Source organism: Panthera uncia, chromosome E1, assembly GCF_023721935.1.
Source record: "Panthera uncia isolate 11264 chromosome E1, Puncia_PCG_1.0, whole genome shotgun sequence".
Classification (NCBI taxonomy): domain Eukaryota; kingdom Metazoa; phylum Chordata; class Mammalia; order Carnivora; family Felidae; genus Panthera; species Panthera uncia.
Window position 1 is genome coordinate 10,512,542 of NC_064814.1, and position 19,457 is coordinate 10,531,998.

Here is a 19,457-nt window from a genome sequence, read left to right on the forward strand (position 1 = left end):
GCCCTGGACAGGGTTGAGCTATTTCTTTTAACCTTCCTTATACTCCAGCTTTTATCAAAACTGTTTACTTCCTGGTTACTTAAACCCTGACTTAGGTGCTTCTAGAAGGTCTTTTAAAAAAATTTTTTTCTGAGACATAACTCAGTCTTCAGTACACAATTTACTTGTAATATAAGCCATTTATAAGCTTCCTTCTAGTCTCTTTTTTTCCCTATCAGACAGACCTAACTTCTCTTCTCTTTACACAGGTACTTTTTCTAGCTCTCTATTCTAAATGTCAACTAAATATTGATTTCTCAAGATAGTCTAAGAAGAGCTATCTTTTTCAAACTATAAATGCCTAGGTATTTAAAATAAATGCTTGTATAAGTAACCAGCTGAACTAAATGGATTTTGCCCTCCCTCCCCACTATTATTCTCTCTAAAAATGTTTAAAGTTTGGCATAATTGTATAGACAGTTATTATTCCAAAAACATACCAATGATTATTTTGCCATCTATTTTCTCTAAGATAAAGCGAGCCTGATTGTTCAGTTTAGCAGATTCAGCACCAAGCATTCCTAGTAGCCATTCTTTTCTTAATCCATAATACTTAAGCCTGAGTTCAAAGAAGTCTCTTAGAATATCCAACACTGTGTCATATTTCTTTAAACATCCTACATGGTCAAAAAGCACCTAGAAAAGAAAAACAAGATTAGAGACAAGAACAGATAAATTGGCTAAACTTTAATGGTTTTAGAGAAATGAATTTATTCTTCGGAAATATAAAAGTATTCTAGGATATCCTTTTAAAACTGGTGGATCTTTAATACAAATCGAAACATATGGATCTCTCATAAAATAAGACATACCATAGAGTTGCATGTGAGACTAGTCTGGAGTTTGAAGACTTTGTGTAGTCCCACTCTCTCTGCCTCTGCCAATTTCTCTTCAGTCATCTTCACAACAAACTTCACAGTGGTGTCTGTATGGTATTCCCTATAATCGGTTATGAGAGGTGGTGTCTTCTCAGTGCCATTCAACATGGGTTCTAGAACCTGTTCTTTATATGTCTAAAGAAAGATAGAATAATCTTTTTGTTAAGTGTCTAAAACACAGGCTTATGAGTATTTAACAAGCTGTAGTACAAAGTGTTTCCTTGATCATAAAAATCAAAGAAAAAAAACCCACAGTTACGTACTTGGGTCCATGTTCTGATGGGAAGTTCTGAGATTTCAATGGTTGTGGAATTAAGAATAGCCACTTCACCACTAATCACATATTGATTTGGAGCCAGCTCTTCAATCGTACCCCTGAAGTTCTTGTAACTCGGAAGCTAAATTGGTATTTTAAAGAAGAACAGGTTTTCTAAATGTGACACTAAAAACAGAAATCCCCACAGCATTAAACAATAAATCTAATGAATATTAAAGTATGAAATAAATTTTATGTGTCCTCTTTAACCATATAGCCTGATGAACTGAAACCAGATGAAAACGAAGGATCCTGATACACACAGAATACTTACCATTGGCAAAGGTTCTTCTCCATCCATCAGACGCCTGATATTATTTACAACTTCACGAATATCAAAGTTCGGGATTTTGCAGGACCACCCAGTACCGATTCCTTCAGCACCATTTATCAGCACCATGGGTATAATAGGGATGTACCATTCAGGTTCAACACGTTGATTGTCATCATATAAAAACTTTAATGTATGATCATCTTTTGGTGGAAATAACAACCGAGCCAAAGGGCTAAAGAAAACAATCAAAGAATGTTATTTTATAAAAATACTGGCTTTGATACTTAACTTGTGAAGGACAAGTATTGTCTCATATCTATGCATAAAACCTTCCATATTACCTTGGCTTTAATTGCTGACTAGTAATTGTTTAACAGTATTTATTGAGCGCTTTGTATGTGCTAGGCACTGCAGACATAAAGTCTCTAAGGAGCTCACAGTCTACTACAGGGAGATAGACAATGCACATACATTTTGTCAGGTGGTGGGGTAAATGCTAAGAACAAAGAAAAAGTAGGTAAAAGTGATTGAGTGTGCTAAGGAACGGTCACACGTTCTGAAAGGATAATATTAGAGCAGAGAAGAAATTGAGAGAATGAGCCATCATGCGGTTATCTGGAGAAGGAGTAGTGTAAGCAGAGGGACCAGTAAGTTAAAGGTCCTGAAAGGTGTGCTTGGCACATTTGTGTATAGGCAGAGGCCAGGTGTGTTCGGAACAGCAATAGTATGAGATAGAATCAAACCATATGGGGAGTGGGCACATAGATCATGTAGGTCCTTTAGATTTTGCTCTAAACGAAGCAGTTGGAAGGTTCTGAACCAGAGTGGCCTATTTAAAAAAAATCAACTGGCTACTATAAGGATGAAGAATGAAGGATAAAGAATGAAAGAAGGATGGTAGACTATATTAAAATACTTTAGGTAAACAGAATGCCTTAGTATTTTTCTAATGCAAAACCCATAGGATTTGCTGATGAATTGGATACCAATGTGAAAAAAGGTGACTACAAGGTTTTTAGTCTGAGAATTAGAACGATAGCATCCCATTTACTGAGACAGGAAGGCTAAGAATTTTGTTTTGGACTTCGGTTTGAGATGCTTATAAGATATCCAAGAAGTAAATTTTGAGAGGGTAGGCAGCTCTACGAGATTCAGGTTGGGACTGTGAGTCTAGATGGATGGGCTATCATCCATGGATAGGAAATTGAGTATAGCTAGTGGAAAGAGAGCTAATGAAGGAGCTTTGGGGGCAGGCCAGAAGTTAGAGGCTGGGAAGATGAGAAAGACCAGCCAAGAAGACGAATGAGGAAAGCCAACAGTCTAGTGTTTTAGAGTCCAAATAAAGAAGAGTTTCAAGGAGGGTGAAGTGATTAAGTATCCAATGCTGCTGGAAGGTTAAATAAGGTGACAGCTGAAAATCGACCATTCATAGTGTACTTTCCATAGACTTAGAAAGGAAGTAAGATTTCAGCTGTGGTATTTCAGAGGAATTAAACTCTTTACTCTGACTCCAAGTCCACAGCACGGTTTTTCAACCTGAGCATTGACATTATGGGTCAGATTATTTTTTGCTGTGGGGGACTGTCCTATGCATCATAGGGTGTATCTCTGGCCACTGCCTTCTAGATGTAGCACAGCTGCCCTAGTCATGACAATCAAAAATGTCTCCAGACACTACTATGTCTTCTGGGAGATGGGGTGGCAGTGCAAAAATCTATCCTGGTTGAGAACCACTGCTCAATAGGATGAAAGAGAAGAAAACATAAGAGACGGAAGTAAAAACATTTAGTTTGGCAAGGAAACAACTAAGAAACTCAAAGGCATGGCCGTCAAACTGAAATAGAATTTAGACTTTCTACTGATCATAAAGAGTAGCATAATTAAACTTTAATGAGCTAGTTAAAAAAAAATTAATACTCTAAGCATTTACATCTAAAGCACATTTTCTGATTAACTGAATTTATATATTTTTGGCCAACTAATTATTTCAAAATTAGAAATGGCAATTCACTAGAAATTGAAAGCATACCCACCTGAGCATTGTGAAGATGTATCGAGGACTAGCAGAATCCTTACCACCATGCAGCCTGGTACCAAACTGACCAATGGGTTGCAAGAGGTTCAGATTATTGCTACCCACAAAATTCTGAGCCAAATTGATAATGGTCATCATTAGTGACATCTGGAGGTGGAAAAAGATTCATTAATCCGATCTGTAGGCTCTTAATAATAAAAATATCATTATAACTAAACCTCACTATAATTGTGTACAGTTTTATGAGGCATAGATGTTTATTGATTCTTCCCAGATAAATACATGGCAGATGTACCTAAACCTAAGACTTCTGGCTCCAAGTTGAGGGCTCTTGCCTTCTAATAGTTTTTATCAAGTCCTACTTAACCTTGAAGGCATAGCTCTTCTCTTCAGCGTCAGCAGAATGAAATATTTCCACCTTTGTGTTACAACACTTTGCTCATTTCTATTCTAGTATGCATCACTTTATTCTGTAGTTGCGTGAATGCGTGTTGGTCCTCTGGTTAAATTGTGATTATACTTTGAAGTAAAGAACATATTTGATTTTTAAATATATACCTGGTGCATGGTAAGCATTCAACAAATGTTTGTTGTGTGAACATTTTGATTAAAAGTGACAAGCAAGACAATCATTACATTTTAAAGTACTAGAAACTGTGGCACGTGGGTAGCTCAGCTGGTTAAGCATCTGACTTCAGCTGAGGTCATGGTCTTGCGGCTCGTTAGTTTGAGCCCCGCATCATGCTCTGTACTGACAGCTCAGAGCCTGGAGGCTGCTTTCGGATTCTGTGCCTCCCTTTCTGTCTGCCCCTCCCCAACTCATGCTCTGCCTCTGTTTCTCTCTCAAGAATAAATAAAACATTGAATGCATGGGTGCCTGGGTTGAGTGTCCAACTTCAGGAGAGGTCATGATCTCATGGCTTGTGAGTTCCAGCCCTGCATTAGGCTCGCTGCTGTCAGTGTAGAGAGGGCTTCGGATCCTCTTTCCATGGCTTTCCCCTACCACCCCGCCCCTCACCTGCTTGCTCTCTCAAAAACTAATAACATTAAAAATATGTATACATATGGTGAATGCAAAAATGGAATTTAATCACAAAATCTATAAAAAGGAATATGTTTGTGTAAAGTCAAACAATTCAGACATATAAAAAATTGAACAGTTGTCCTTTTCAATTGACAGGGATAACCAAAGTTAACAACTGGGAGGACACCCTTGTAGACATTTTGCTTAAGGTATTGTTTTGGCTTTTTCTCTGCACACACAATGGGCTGGATATTCTCAACATTAGTACACACAGATTTACTTCAGTTATATCATTGACTCCAGGCATAGATGTGTCACAATCTAAAACAATTTGCCAATTGATAGCCATTTTCGATGTCTAAATTTTAGAATCAGTTATATTAAACATCACTAAATATCTCTGAATATTGATCTTTGCAGATTTATGAGTAACCTATCAGGATATTATTTTTAGAAATAGATTTGTTAGGTCCAAGGGTAAACACATTCATAATTTGACAGATTTCAGCAAATTGTCCTCTACTGTGGATGAACCAGTGTTCATATCACTAAGTACTCTCATTAAGTGTTTGGAAAATGATATTACAGGTATTACTGTTATAATGCTTTCTGGAAACATTATGGATTGTGTTTACCTCACCATGATGATAAGAGGACATCTCTGCCACTGACCCAGCTAACTGAGCAACCTTCACCTCTCGCTTGTCATTCCGTTTGAAACAGGTAAACAAAACCTTTCTTTGACCTGGTTTCAAACCTTCAAAATGAAAGAAGTGCAAATATTAGTATCCTCAGTTTAGCCATTTCTGGACATTGATCTCTGTGTATGATAGAAACAGGCTAACGAATTGGAACTCACCATCCACCATAGATGGAATAGATCTCTCGTTATCAGAATTTGAGAACAGGATAAGTTCCTTGTTTATGAAGTCATTATATGTCAGATATGTGGTAGTTTGTCCATACAAGTAATCCTGAGGGACCAAAGAGAGTATTACATGATCTAGTTTAAAATAAAAAAGATTAAAAAAAAAAAAAAAAGATCACTGGTCTTAACAATATTTAACACCAAAAAAATCTTTCAGCATATTATTTTTTTTCAATATATGAAATTTATTGTCAAATTGGTTTCCATACAACACCCAGTGCTCATCCCAAAAGGTGCCCTCCTTAATACCCATCACCCACCCTCCCCTCCCTCCCACCTCCCATCAACCTTCAGTTTGTTCTCAGTTTTTAAGAGTCTCTTATGCTTTGGCTCTCTCCCACTCTAACCTCTTTTTTTTTTTTCTTCCCCTCCCCCATGGGTTTCTGTTAAGTTTCTCAGGATCCACATAAGAGTGAAAACATATGGTATCTGTCTTTCTCTGTATGGCTTATTTCACTTAGCATCACACTCTCCAGTTCCATCCACGTTGCTACAAAGGGCCATATTTCATTCTTTCTCATTGCCACGTAGTACTCCATTGTGTATATAAACCACAATTTCTTTATCCATTCATCAGTTGATGGACATTTAGGCTCTTTCCATAATTTGGCTATTGTCAGCATATTATTTCTATGATAATTCTTAAGTCTCTCAAAGATACAGAATTATGCAGACATATTTTACAGGTTTTAAAGATAAAGCCAATGTAATTGCTACACAATTAGGAAAAAGTGCATTGCTTTTGCAATTTCTTTCAGGCCACAAACATTTATGTAGTAGTCTAAACAATCACATTTATATAGTTATCCATTATTAAATTTTTTACTGAAATAACTAGTCATCATTTTGTAGGATATGTAAGATTTTTTACCTCAGGAAGGCCAAGTAACTTCCGTTGCCTTCTGTCCTCCATGAAATGAGTTAACCATTCCTTTCGATCATCTATCTGTTTCTTGCTAAAGGCCTACAAATTAGAAAAAACTGATACGAATAGGTTCTAAAATATCTCTTGTATACAAACTAAGCAAACATATGGTCCCTTTCTCTAAGATATGCTTACCAAAAACATTCCATATTCTATAAAATATTCTATTATATAAAAATTTATGTTTCAATTGACTAGCTAAAGTAGTGATTTACAAAACCAGAATGTACGTATGAAACAGAACTCAAACTGACCAGGCTGATGGCAGCATCATCTTCAGGACCGGAATATTTGAATTGAATACGATGTCTTTTCATATCTGCAAAGTATTCCTTAGCCTCTTTTGATGTGCTCGTGCCCAAACCTATACAGCCAAGAATACTAAGTTACTCCATATAATCTTGTACAATGGTATATAACAAAATAAGAAGTTCTATACGGGTTTTCTTACAAACCTTTGTAGTACTTGACTTTCCATTTTTTATGATTTGGTGTAGAACTCTTCCATTCTTCAAATTCAGGAAGGCTATAGAATGCCATTTCTTGCTTGTTTTTAGACACCTGTGGTAAAGAAGATATTGCTATGGTTTTGTATACTCCTAGGTCCCCTGTATACTGTCCACCACTGGGCTTATAAGCGTATAAAGGGTTGACTAGGGCCTTAAAATATCCATTATGGTAATTTAGAAGTTAATATACCTTTACAATAGGAGTGATAAATTCTTCCAGAAAACGGTGCCGCAGAAGAGAGGGCCAGTTGTGATGGATAAAATTAATCAGCAAGCCTTTGATATGGGAACCATCTTGGTCCTAGAAATATTTGGAAAGCCAAAACACAAAAGAATTATTTTGAGACCAAAAACAAATGACTGACCTACTGGTAATTTCTCAAAAACTTTTCTATGGGGATTAAAAAAAAGAAAATCTGCTCATTTAGTATGTAATATATATATATGTGATGATTATAGCTCCAAGTTAAGTAATTTCCTTACATAGGAGGAAAGCAATAACCGTAAGACATGTTTAATTTAGTGTTAACAATCTAAAATATTTGAAAGCAATTCTGACCTGATCTGTCATAATCATTATCTTCCCATAACGAAGAGTCTTCAATGAATCTTCATCTTCATAGTTTTTCTTGTACTGAAGACCCACAATCTTGATGATATTGTTAATTTCAGCATTTTCCATGATCTGAAATAGACATATACCAAAAAAAGGTAATGTTTTGTTTATAAATTTGAAAAGAACAAAGATATAGGACACTATTTATTGTTGGGTTTTCTTGAGCTTCAGTATTTTCAGTTATTAGCCTATACATTAGGTAAAGTCAGAAAGATCTGTTAAGATATGCTACAATGTACCCAATTTCTTAAAATAATAATAAATATCTGAAATATATTTCAAAATGCCAGTGAAGGAATGAAGTATGAGCATAAAATCCTGTATTATAAAACTTGATTTAGATTCTAAAGATGGTTCTACCTGTTTATGAGAAGCTTCTCGAACATTGAGTATTTTTCCTCTAAGCGGGAAAACCCCATATTTGTCTCTCCCAACCACGCCAAGGCCTGAAACAGCCAAAGTTTTAGCTGAGTCTCCCTCAGTCAGGATAAGTGTACACTCATTGGAATTTCGACCCCCTAAAATAAAAATACACAAATTAAATTCTTGGCACATTTAGTTGAACCTCAAATATACTAACTCAGATGTGCTATTAATAGTTTTATGATAAAACACTAATAAGTAGATATATATTAGAACTAAAGTTCATAGTAAAAAAAAAAGTCCTAGTTTCTTAGACTAATTTCTTTTTCTTTTTAAAAAAGATTTTAAGTAATCTCCACACCCAACATGGGGCCTGAACTCACAACCCTGAGACCAAGAGTCACACACTCCACTGAGTGAGTCAGTCAGGCATCCCTCTTAGACTCATTTCTCATGATATTTATACTGTTATAGAACATTCATTTGATATATTATGTTAAAAAATGTTAGTGATGGGGTTCAGAACATAATACCCCAAAATAGGGCACGTGGCATATTGAATATTTTAAGCTGAATTGAAACAGATCATGAAACCCTCATGTGAGAGGTGCCCTCCATATACCAGAGTCGAAAGGAACATTCTTATCTCCCAGAGTGACACTGAAAAGAATCTGAACGAACAGGCCTCACGGAGCTTCCTCCCCATTTACTATACTTAGTTCATACTCTTTGCCCTTATCATATCTTTTCACTCTTCCTCAAACCTGACGTAAAAAAACCCCTCAGGTTTAACCATTTCTTTGGGTCTTCATTTTCCTATGAAGACCCAAAGCTCCTGTGTCCAGTACAATTTATATTAAATAAATTTGTATGCTTTTCATCTATTAACCTGTCTTTATCAGTTTAATTTTCAGACCCAGCCAGGGACTTAAGAGAGCTGAGGAAAACTTTTTCCTCCTCTACATTAGGTAATAGATCACTATATAGATATTCTTATTTTATACTCTTAATAGTCATCTCAACATTACTGTAATAGCCAAAAATTAGAAATGATCTAAATGTTCAATAACAGGGAATTGGCAGATTTTTTTTAAAGTGATGCCTTTTTATAAAGTTAGTTAATTTATTTATTTAATAAGTAAATCTCCACCCAGTGTGGGGCTCAAACTTATGACCCTGAGATCAAAAGTCGCATGCTCTTCTGACTGAGCCAGTCAGGCGCCCCAAATTGGTTGATTTTTAACCAAGTAAAAATATTCCATTGAATATTACATGTCAAAGGAAATGCTGTTAATGAGTAAAACAAATAACTGAGCCAAAAGTTTTGAAGTTTGGAAACATTATTAGTTGTGTACCTGCATCATTGGCATCATCGAGTTTGGGAATTCCCTTGATCCTGTTATGTTTTACAGCTGAACACTTCTTGTTTAACTGTACTTGGGCCTTAAACTTCACCCAGTTTAGTATGCTTTCTACAATACCACAACCAATTGCCTGAAAATGAGAAGATTCATGTTAGGGAAGAAGAGTTCTGTCAGAACTCTAGAATACAAGTGAGCTCCTATAAAAATAAAAATAAAAATAATAATAATTCAACATTTAAAAAGAGGCAAAAAAATAATTTCCAGACATTGGATGACAGGTCTTCCTGTCTTAGGTTATCATAACTGAGGGAACTGGTTCCTTTGGGCTCATTCATTCCATAAATATATACTGACTACACACTTAACATTGTGCTAGGCACTGAGATCCACATTGGAGATCTAGCGGTTAAAACAAATTGGTCATGGTCCTTGTCCTCATGGACTTTAAGATACAACAAGGAAGATGGAAATAAAATGAGAAATTATAAGAGTGATGAGTGTTATGGATAAGTGAAAAGTGTGCTATATCTAATAATGTACGTCCACTGTTATAATGGAACCAACTTAGTTGGGGAGAAGGGTAGAAAGTAAAGGCTTTCCTAAGGAAATGACATTGAAGATCTAAAGTAGTTAGCTAAGTAAGAGCATTCCAGGCAGGATTACCATGTGAAAAAGCTGTAAGGAAGGAAGAGTACTAATGCTTCTGAGTAATTTGAAGCCAGTAGGATGAAGCTTAGGTAACATAGGAAAAAGGTGCACTGAGGTGAGGTTGGAGATGTCAGGGTCTTATAGGCCACATTAAAGAATCTGAACTGTTTTTATTTGATTACTCAAGAGCACTACAAAAAAAGGACTGAAATGTTATAAACATCAAAAATCTATTATAGTAATACAGAAAAGAGATGATAGTGAGAAGCTATTGAGGTACCCCAAAGATGGATACCTTACTGGTTGGATTAGAGACAAGGCAGGGGGGTAAAGAGAAGGCTCCCACCTTTGTTTATGCAAACTTTTACTAGTGTTTAGTTGGAACCTTTTACTAAAACAGGAAATAGTTTTGTTTTTGGGGAAGCTCTTTGTATAGAGGTCAGTGAGTATAAAGAAAACGGAGTCAATTTTGTATGTGTCAACTGAGAGGCAACGTTAGGCATTCAATGTTTGGAAAGCAGTTAAATGGGCTGAATTCAGAAGTGATCTAAACGAAATGGTGGTATGTAATGGGGAAATTTAAGCATATGGATGGTAACTAAGGCTGTAGTAAGACCAGTGAGGTGAAAGCTATTTTTTATTTCCTTTTCAGAGGCAGAAGACCTATGGGAGGAATCTTTGTTTTTGCAGGGCTGGGAAGGGCAATGGACAATAAAGCAAGGTGTTTCTATTTCTTATATCCGTCTAAGTACTCACAGCTTTGATGAATTTTTCACTTAAATGGCAGGTTGATCCAAAGCTCTTGACTTGTAAAGTCATGTTCTCTTTTGTCTGAGAATCAAAGGTTGGGTTTTCAATTAAGGCATTCACAAAAATCCACATGTGATTTTTCACCTGCAGGAAAAGTTGACATTACATCACTAAAAACTTAGGTTTTATTTATAGCCCTTCTCTTCTTCCTTGTCTTTAGAAGAAGAAGAAGAAGAAAAACAGGCTAAAATACTATACCTGATGTGCTTTTACTGCAACACCACCCTTGTTCTTCTTTTTAACAACCTCAACAAGTTTAGTCACAATCTGATCAGCTATATAATCAACATGTCTGCCACCCTAATGGGGAAAAATACCAAATTGTAAAGCTTAGGATCCTCAAAGTTATAATAATGACCAAATATTGAAAACAATTTAATTTAGCTCTCTTTATGCCAAGGTAGCCAAATATTCAAATTCATTTTATATAAAAGAGTAACACTTCTGTGTAAAGATAAATCATGATTAATACAAAAATAAAATTACCTTGGAAGTAGCAATGCTGTTGACAAAGCTAATTTGCTGAAAGCCTTTTTCACTCATTGTTAAGCATACTTCCCACCTGGGGTTTACTTGTTCATGGATAATTTTCAACGGATTGCCAGTTTCATCTACCTTATCCTTCAAATACATATCTACATAGCTACGGAATCCTTTTACCTGCACAGGAATTAAAAGTTATGGTATTAGAAAAAAGTTGTAAAAAGTATTCAATGATAGACCATGAGGATTTTTCAAAACCAGTGAAATAATGTTCACTAATGGGCATAAGAGAATGGTCTTAAAGGGCACAAAAGGATTTATTTAGGAGACTGTTTGAGAATGACATTTCCTTTAGTGAGTTTAAAAGAGCTAAGTAAAAAGATGTAGCATACTGTTTTCTTTTCAGGAGTGTATCCAAGAAGCGATTAGAGAAAAAAAAAATGTATATATATATATATATATATATATATATAAAATGAGAAAAAAAATCAGTGTTGCCTCTGATGACATAAAGTCTTTCATTGTCCTTAACACCCCAGAAAATACTTACTGGCAGCTTATTTCCATTGAGAAACACTTTGACATCTTTAGTGGATCCGGCAATATCATATGCTCTTCTGACCATTAGTGCAACAATATCTTTGTCTAGGCTTTGCATTTTAAACTTGGACAAATCAGGCTGGAAGGTAATACATGTATAATCTTCCCCATTGAAGGGCTTGAGTTCCATCTCACCAGCCCTTCCCATGTTATCCATCCACGTCTGTCAAGTAAAAAATAGGAAAGAGAAAAAATTCAAGTCTTTTCACAACGAACTAGAACTAAACACAAATTTATAAGTCCTAAAAAATAACCTAATATATGTTCATGAATAATTTCCCATGATTTAATAGCTTATAAATTTTGTTGAGTTAAACCAACCATTAATGCTGTTATACATTGCTAAAGTATTATTCATTTATTTTAAATGTTTATTTATTTATTTTTGAGAGAGAAAGAGATAGAATGAGCAGGGGAGGGGCAGAGAGAGAGGATACTAAGCAGGCTCTGTGCTGTTAGCACGGAGCCCGATGCCAGGCTCAAACTCATGAACGGGAAGATCATGACTTGAGCCTAAGTCAGATACTTAACCAACTGAGCCACCCAGGCACCCCACTGAAGTACAACTTATAATGGAGGCACAAAATACTTCTTTACTTGCCTGTTTGAACATTTTCTTGTATTCTCTACTGGCTGTTTCCACAGTAAATTTGGTACTGAATATGTTACACAATTTGGCCCCATAGCCATTTCGACCACCTGAGAAAATAAATGTAAAATACTTTGCTATCACTGTCAGTGTTAATCAATTATAGAGATTTATTCCAGTATTTCTAACTTTTATGCCACAGTCATTTAAAAGATGTGTTTTTTCAGCAACCAATATGTTCTTTATTTTCCTCAATACTCTACCTGTTACTTTCTTTTCATCATCATCATAGTTACTGGAAGTTAGGAGCTGTCCAAAGATGAGAGCTGGGACGTACATCTTCTCAACTTTGTGTTCAACAACAGGAATACCTTTCCCATTATTCCATATACTAATTAAATTGTTTTCCCTAAGAAAAGAAGAAACTTTTATTGTAAAACAGATGTAAACTAGTGCTTAGTATTTTCATATTTAAATATTATTATTTCTAAAATCTATAAATTGACAAGTCTCAATTTCATTGACTCTTCTTCATGTATATATCTTCTGAAATTCAGCATGAACTACCTTTCCCATCATGCTTAGTTCCTGACACTCCTGTAATAGGAGCCAAGAGGAAAAAAGAATGAATCCTTTTCCAACACCTGGGCAGACAGCGATAATGCTAAAAAAATATGAAATTTTAAAATGTTAGGATAAACAAAGGGAAATGATTTAGGCCCAATGGAAAGGACAAAATTCAGGAACAATATTATTATAGTGCTTGCTTTTTAAAAATTATTTATTTTTTTATTTTGAGAGAGAGAGAGAGCGCACACATAAGCGGGAGACAGGCAGAGAGAGGGAGAGAGAGAATATCCCAAGTAGGTTCCACACTATGTGTGGAACCTGACGCTGTTCTCCAGGGCTCCAGAGCTCGATCTTATCACTGTGAGATCATGACCTGAGTCAAAATCAAGAGTCTGTCGCTTAACCAACTCACCCAGGCACCCCTATTATACTGCTTTGAAGAGGATCATCTGTACTGTCCCTAGCTTGCTTAGCTTTCCCACCCAACAAAGCACATTGCAAAACAAATATGAAAGGGAAAAACATTAGCAATTGTAAACTTCCCTGCTGGCCAATAAAATGGTAAAAATTTATTTGGACTTATTTCTCTCTTAGCTACTTTATGTTAATTCTCAGAAGATAGTACAGTTTTAGGTATAACCAGACACACACTATGGATCTTATTCCCAGTAGTGCTTAAGATTATCTACAAAAGACTAAAACTAGCTCATTTTTTTAAAGACTATGATATCAAGTCCTTCGGAGCAAATACATCATTAACACACTTCCTCCAAAGAACCTAAAATATAGTTTATGCCATAACTGAGCAGGCTAATAAAAAGGTGAAACATGCACCCGTGTATCCATAAAGGGACACCCAGCATTTATAACCAGAAACATTAGATCCAATTATTCTCTATCACCACCTGCTGGTTTCCTACTTGAATAGCATCATGAGAAGAAAAAGCTCTAGATTCCAGAATGCTTAGACAGAGCATTTATTGGAGATGTTTACTGAAATACTTAGGGATGAAGTGTCATAATGTCTGTAATTTATTTTGAAATGACTTAGAAAAAATACAGATGAAGCAAATATAGCAAAGTATTGATAACTGTTGGATCTGGGTGGTAGTTATCACAGATTGTTCATTGTAACATTCTGCTTTTCTGTACTTTTGCAAGTAAGGGGGGGGGGTGGGAAAGCCAATGTTAGTACAAGGCAAAGCAAATGCAACTAACAGTAACAATGAGCTATAACAAAACAAAAGACCATGCAAGAGACTTACGGGTCAATTGTGACTTTAATACAAGACATTTTTGGGTCCCTTTGTTTGTTGTCTGCAGCATTGACTGGAAGAAAATACACATTTGTAAGCAATTAAAGTATTTTTAAAAACATTAAGATGTAGAAAGAAAAAAAATCTAAAACAGCACAGGAGTAATATTACCCAGGTATTAATTTAACATTTATTCATAGTGCTGCTTCTAGGAAAGAATTCAAATCGCTAGACTCCAGTAAACTGCCCCACTTTTGCCAGCTACATGGTTTGCTAGAAATTATACTTCTTATGAAGGATTTGACCGATTGATCTTTATGTGAAAGAATTTACTTACCTAGAATCTCATCAAAGATTTTGTACAACCCAGGGACAAAGGTGACTTCCCTGTAGTTAATGCCAATATCTTCATCGTAAACCCACATTTGCTAGAAATAAGGCAAAGAAATATAGTTACTTTTACCCTACATTTATTCTGTCTTATCATTATGATTACTGTAAAGTCTTCTGGATTAAATACTACAATATACATAGAATAGCTCAGGCTGGTTCTAGTGACACTAAAAATACCTGAAGTATATAGCAAATTAACCTGAAAAAGTATACATCTTAACTACTTGGTAACTGCATTTCATTACGTGGTTTTACCTGGGTCACTAATTCCACGGAGCCAATATAGGTGTCTGGGCGGAGCAAAATATGTTCCAGTTGGGTTTTCTTTTGATAGATCCTTTCAATAGACAGTCTTTTCTTAGCATCTTCATTTTTCTTTGTTTTGTTGATTAGCATATTTTCATTTACAGGCTAGCAATTTTAGAAAATTGTAGAAAAGGGTTTTTTAATCAGAGGCTTATTAAAAACAAAAACAAAAACAAAAACAGAACACCCACCGTAATGATTTACCCACTGTAACAAATCACAATCTCTTACCAGGTATTGGTAGAGCTGACATCGTTTTGTACAAACACAGCAATTTAAGTTAATTTGCAGCAAAGCTCCCAGGGGTCGGATTGAATAAACATACATTAAGTGCACGTGACGTGAAAATAGTTTCCTTGAATGTTTTAGATGTCATCAATAAAATACACCCACTTCTCTCATACATTTCACAAATATTTGCTGAGTGCCCGCTATGTCCCAGGCACATAACAGATTCTATTCAGCATCAGTTTGGGAAGGCCATCGATTCGATCCTTGGCCAAGTTAACGTTTTGAATACAGAAGGGACATATTCCAAGCAACTCGGGCCTGCCGGCTCGTCAATAGGAACGTCGTGCAGTGCTCTGCACCTTCCAGGGTCAGGGGCAATCAATCTCATTTTCAACGGGAGGGAAGGAAAGGAAAGCATCTGTCTGTGCGGCTTAAAGTCACACGCGGACCATTATAATACAGACCAGTGGAATACTGACCCTAGAGACAGTAAAACAGAACCCAACACCCCAGAAGCCACAGTAGCCGATAATACTTCAATACTAGCACCATAAAGTGGTGTTATCCTCTTCACGATCCCGCCGAGCCCAGGAGACCCGGTCGACGCGGAATACCGGCTCCCGGCCGGCAGCGATCGGACCACAGCCCCGGAGCCTAACCCTTCGCCTGAAGCCAGAGAGATGCCGGGCCGCGCTGAACCTCCACGACCGCCCCTTTCACGAGCTATACCTGCAGTGGTGACACCTCCATGGTGACGGTCGTGAAGGGGGTCGTGCAAGCAACTAAACCGGCGGGACCCACGAGGCCACCACGGAACTAGCCGCTTCTCCACAGACGCTCGTCGGTTAGAAAAGTTCTTCCAGTCGCATTTGAACCTTCCTGGAGCCCGCCCAAACCAGATGAACCAATCCCTGACTCGCTCTCACAGGCTCCGTCTTGAGAAACCAATCATAGCTTGTTTTTTATATTCACCAATGAACGCCTGAGTTGGCCGGGGGCCTGTTTGAACAAGCCAATTAGACAAGGGAGGCGGGACTAGAGGGTTTCAAAAGGCACCACTCGGCGTCTTAGCGGAGAGACGGACAGGGAATTTGGCGAATGAGGAGGAGTCTATTTGTTCTCTCGGTGCAGACTACCCCGAAGAGACTCGGGGGGCCAACGTGGTTTTCTGAGGTGCAGGCTGGGGCAAAAGGAGCAAGGAGAAGGGCTCCTCGCGAGCTGCTAATTTCTTTCAGATCCCTGAAATCTAAAAACCATCTCCCGTCCCGAGGCTTTTTAGCGAGAGGAACGGGAGTCCTAGCTTCATTTTCCTGAGGAAACCGAGAGCCGGCCTTCTGGGCAGATTCTGGCGTCTGCCTCAACCTCCCCTCCCAAGAATTTCTTTTCGAAGAAACCGAAGTGCCACAGTGGTGGTTTTGGGGTAGAATAGAGGGTGTGGAGAGGCCACGCAAAATGGAGAGCAGCATTCAAGTCCCCCAGTAGAGCGGCGTTGGGCTGCAAGCTGGTCAATCCAAAAGAATAGTTTGTGGTTACCGCTTCCGGAGCCGAGGACGGTGTTTAGGGGGTCATTCGAGGACAGAAACTTTTTCCTCAGAAAGCCAGTAGGATGCCCTGCTGCTTGTTGCTTTTGCTTTCCTCTGTGTTAAGTTCCCTGAATTCTGCTATGCAGACAAGCTGTTCACATTTGAGGAGGAAATGCCAAGCCAAAGACTGAAGTTGTTGGGTTTTTTTGTTTTTTTTTTTTTTAACTCTTCGGTGTAAACGTTTGAGTGGGTTTATTCTGCCCTTGTCAATCCACAATGTTAAAATGACAAAAGAACGTATATATATTTTTTTATTCCCCTTACAAGATGCCAGAATAGAATAACTGCACAATTTGAATGACTACTAATTCTGTCGTCTGAACCACTTCCTTCCAATCATTCTTAACCTGAGATTCTATCCCTGCTGGGCAATTTGCCAGTCGTGCGGTCTGGATGGAGGCAGCTTTTTGGTGCTTTTGTTTTCTCTGCTGAGAAAGGAGAATAACCGTGTTACCTCAGCTGTGTGAGGATTACACAAGATAAATGTAAGATGTTTAGAATAGTAGACTAACAGTATCGGAATCAGGAAGCAAGAATCTTCCTTAGGCTGGCTTGACGATTTGTGGCTTTAATTCTTCCCCCACCCCCCCTTCTAAAAGAAATCAGAGGTCAACACATTGTTAAATCACCCCAGCATATCTAATATCTGCTGGGCTAGCAAAGCCCCAAGGAGGGCTGGTGATGGGGGGCGGGGGGAGGTTTGTCACCGGAAGTCAAGGATGGAGGTAGCCAATGGGCTAGGGCTAGGGTGATTGGAAAAGCCAAAGGAATGGAGCTTTGGCATTGCTCTGGCCTCTGTCCACTGGTCTCCCGGCCTCCAGTAATTCCAAGTGTTTCATTCCACTCTCCTCACTGCATGTGTTGATACCAGTTGGCAACTTCCAGAGCACAGGACCACCAGGGTCTCAGAGCAGTTGTAGGGAAGCCCATCCAATCCAGTAACTTCTGCTCATCCAAAGGGCTGACCAGGCCTTGGGCTCCAGGGCCAGCCATTCATTCTCTGCAGCCTCCCCAGAACAGAGGGTGGCCCTGACAGAGAACTGCCATGCTGCTTTCTACTTCCTGGAGCACAGAGGCCCCACGAGGTAGTGGTCAGTGGACATGCTTTCCCAAGGACGGCAGCCCAGCCTCTGCCTTTCTTGGCCTCTGCCTTGTAGGTCATCCCAGCCTGCAGTACCGCATGAGACCCCGTTGGGGATGAGGCAACAGGAATTTAATAAGCAGCTCTTGCCCTATTTTCTAGGACCCTGCAGTTTAGTTTGATCCTGATTCTGTGAGGCTCTGTTCCAAAAACCCAGAAGCAGAACTGTGGAGTCAAAAGGACTTGAGTCACACAGGCTTGAGTCAAAAAATTCTCCGTGAGCCTCAGTTTTCCCATGTCATTATCCTTTATCAAAAGTGCAGAGGGATAAATGAGATATGGAAGCACTTAGAACAATTTTCCAGCCCTCTAGTGGGATCATCTTGTTATGGGGAGGGTTGGGATAGGGTTGGGGCTTCTCTTTAGGACACAGGCTGTTTCTTTGTCAGTGTCTCCTCCTTTCCAGAGCCTATCACAGGGTGTCCTACAGGATGTGTTGGGGGCCACTGAAGGACGACTGGGATGGGTGGGCTTGGGAGGCAAGAAGGGGTAGGGAGTCAGTTCCAGGGGCTTTGGTGGGGAGAGGGGGCAGCTACCACATCCTCATTACTGCCTGCCTCCCTCATCTTTACAGGGAGCTCAAACTAGCTACTCCATGCCTTGCCCCATCCCTACTACCCTGGGTCAACATTAAGTACCGGAGTCAGATTCCTGGCTACAGTACTTGGCTGGGTGTATGACCTTGGCGAGTCATTCAGTTTCATTGTGTCTCCATTTCTTCACCTAAAATGGGGATAACGAGAGTACCTCCACATAAGGGATATAACACATGTATACAGTGCTTAATGCATTGCTTGGCAAATAATAAATGCTCCAAACATGTTAGCAGTTATTACCTCTACTCCTTTTCAAGACCTTCCTCCCTCTCCCCTGCCAATTCTCCAAGTCCTCTCCTCCAAAACCAATTCAAAATTCCCCTTGTTCAGGGAATCTTCTTAGACCCTTTCTGCAAGGCCTCCTCCAGTTGTTTGGAGTACATTTGCATATGCGGATGAATTCCTTTGATAAATATTTTTTGGTTGTTTTTTTATGGGTATTTTGCATTTTCTGTCTCTCCACTCAGCAGCAGGGGGAAGGGGTCCTAAAGGAGCTGTGTCTCCATCCTCCACCAGGGAGTTCCTCTTGAAAGTGCATTATTTCTTCCCTCTAGCTGGCTGACTGAGTGAAGGGGGTTGGACTGAAAATGTGGCTCTGGATTTCGGGGATGGAGCTGGCTAGGCTAGGGTTCACTGGGAATTCCTGAATGAGGCTGGACTGGTCCAGGGTCTGGGGTGGTTAGGGCTGGGCCAACAGACCCTCTTTACCTTGAGGTTAATGACTGATAGGGTCAGATCAGTACTTTTTACCAGGGATACCAGCCTTGGGATGGAGGAGGCCAGGAGAGCCTAAAACATTCCATGGAGCTCAGCCTCTCCCTTCTGGTGGCACTGAAGGTCTGGTCCTTGGACAATTAGGGGTTTCAGAAAATGGGGCAATGAGGGCCACCAAACAGAGCTGGCAGGAGAACAAGGGAAGCTCCGGTGGGGAGCAGCTCAAGATGAGAGATTAGTCCCCAATAAGTTCACACAGAGGTTTC

The 19,457-nt window shown here is 38.7% G+C and overlaps 1 protein-coding gene across 1 annotated transcript in view; it reads right to left on the reverse strand.

Annotated features, from left to right (window-relative positions):
- TOP2A (DNA topoisomerase II alpha) overlaps window positions 1-16,022 on the reverse strand; it is a 28,529-nt gene extending 12,507 nt beyond the window's left edge. Inside the window, exons 1-24 of the mRNA XM_049636009.1 lie at window positions 15,887-16,022; window positions 14,876-15,031; window positions 14,565-14,655; window positions 14,237-14,300; window positions 12,665-12,810; window positions 12,414-12,511; window positions 11,763-11,975; window positions 11,216-11,389; window positions 10,928-11,029; window positions 10,676-10,813; window positions 9,263-9,401; window positions 7,905-8,062; window positions 7,488-7,613; window positions 7,119-7,229; window positions 6,875-6,980; window positions 6,674-6,783; window positions 6,366-6,458; window positions 5,426-5,540; window positions 5,202-5,323; window positions 3,541-3,689; window positions 1,508-1,739; window positions 1,181-1,315; window positions 852-1,052; window positions 480-675 (exon numbers count right to left, since the gene is read on the reverse strand). Coding sequence (XP_049491966.1) covers window positions 480-675; window positions 852-1,052; window positions 1,181-1,315; window positions 1,508-1,739; window positions 3,541-3,689; window positions 5,202-5,323; window positions 5,426-5,540; window positions 6,366-6,458; window positions 6,674-6,783; window positions 6,875-6,980; window positions 7,119-7,229; window positions 7,488-7,613; window positions 7,905-8,062; window positions 9,263-9,401; window positions 10,676-10,813; window positions 10,928-11,029; window positions 11,216-11,389; window positions 11,763-11,975; window positions 12,414-12,511; window positions 12,665-12,810; window positions 14,237-14,300; window positions 14,565-14,655; window positions 14,876-15,031; window positions 15,887-15,907 — 3,196 coding nt within the window. The 5' untranslated portion in view covers window positions 15,908-16,022. The remainder of the gene's footprint in view (window positions 1-479; window positions 676-851; window positions 1,053-1,180; window positions 1,316-1,507; window positions 1,740-3,540; window positions 3,690-5,201; window positions 5,324-5,425; window positions 5,541-6,365; window positions 6,459-6,673; window positions 6,784-6,874; window positions 6,981-7,118; window positions 7,230-7,487; window positions 7,614-7,904; window positions 8,063-9,262; window positions 9,402-10,675; window positions 10,814-10,927; window positions 11,030-11,215; window positions 11,390-11,762; window positions 11,976-12,413; window positions 12,512-12,664; window positions 12,811-14,236; window positions 14,301-14,564; window positions 14,656-14,875; window positions 15,032-15,886) is intronic.
- Between the last annotated feature and the right edge of the window lie 3,435 nt (window positions 16,023-19,457).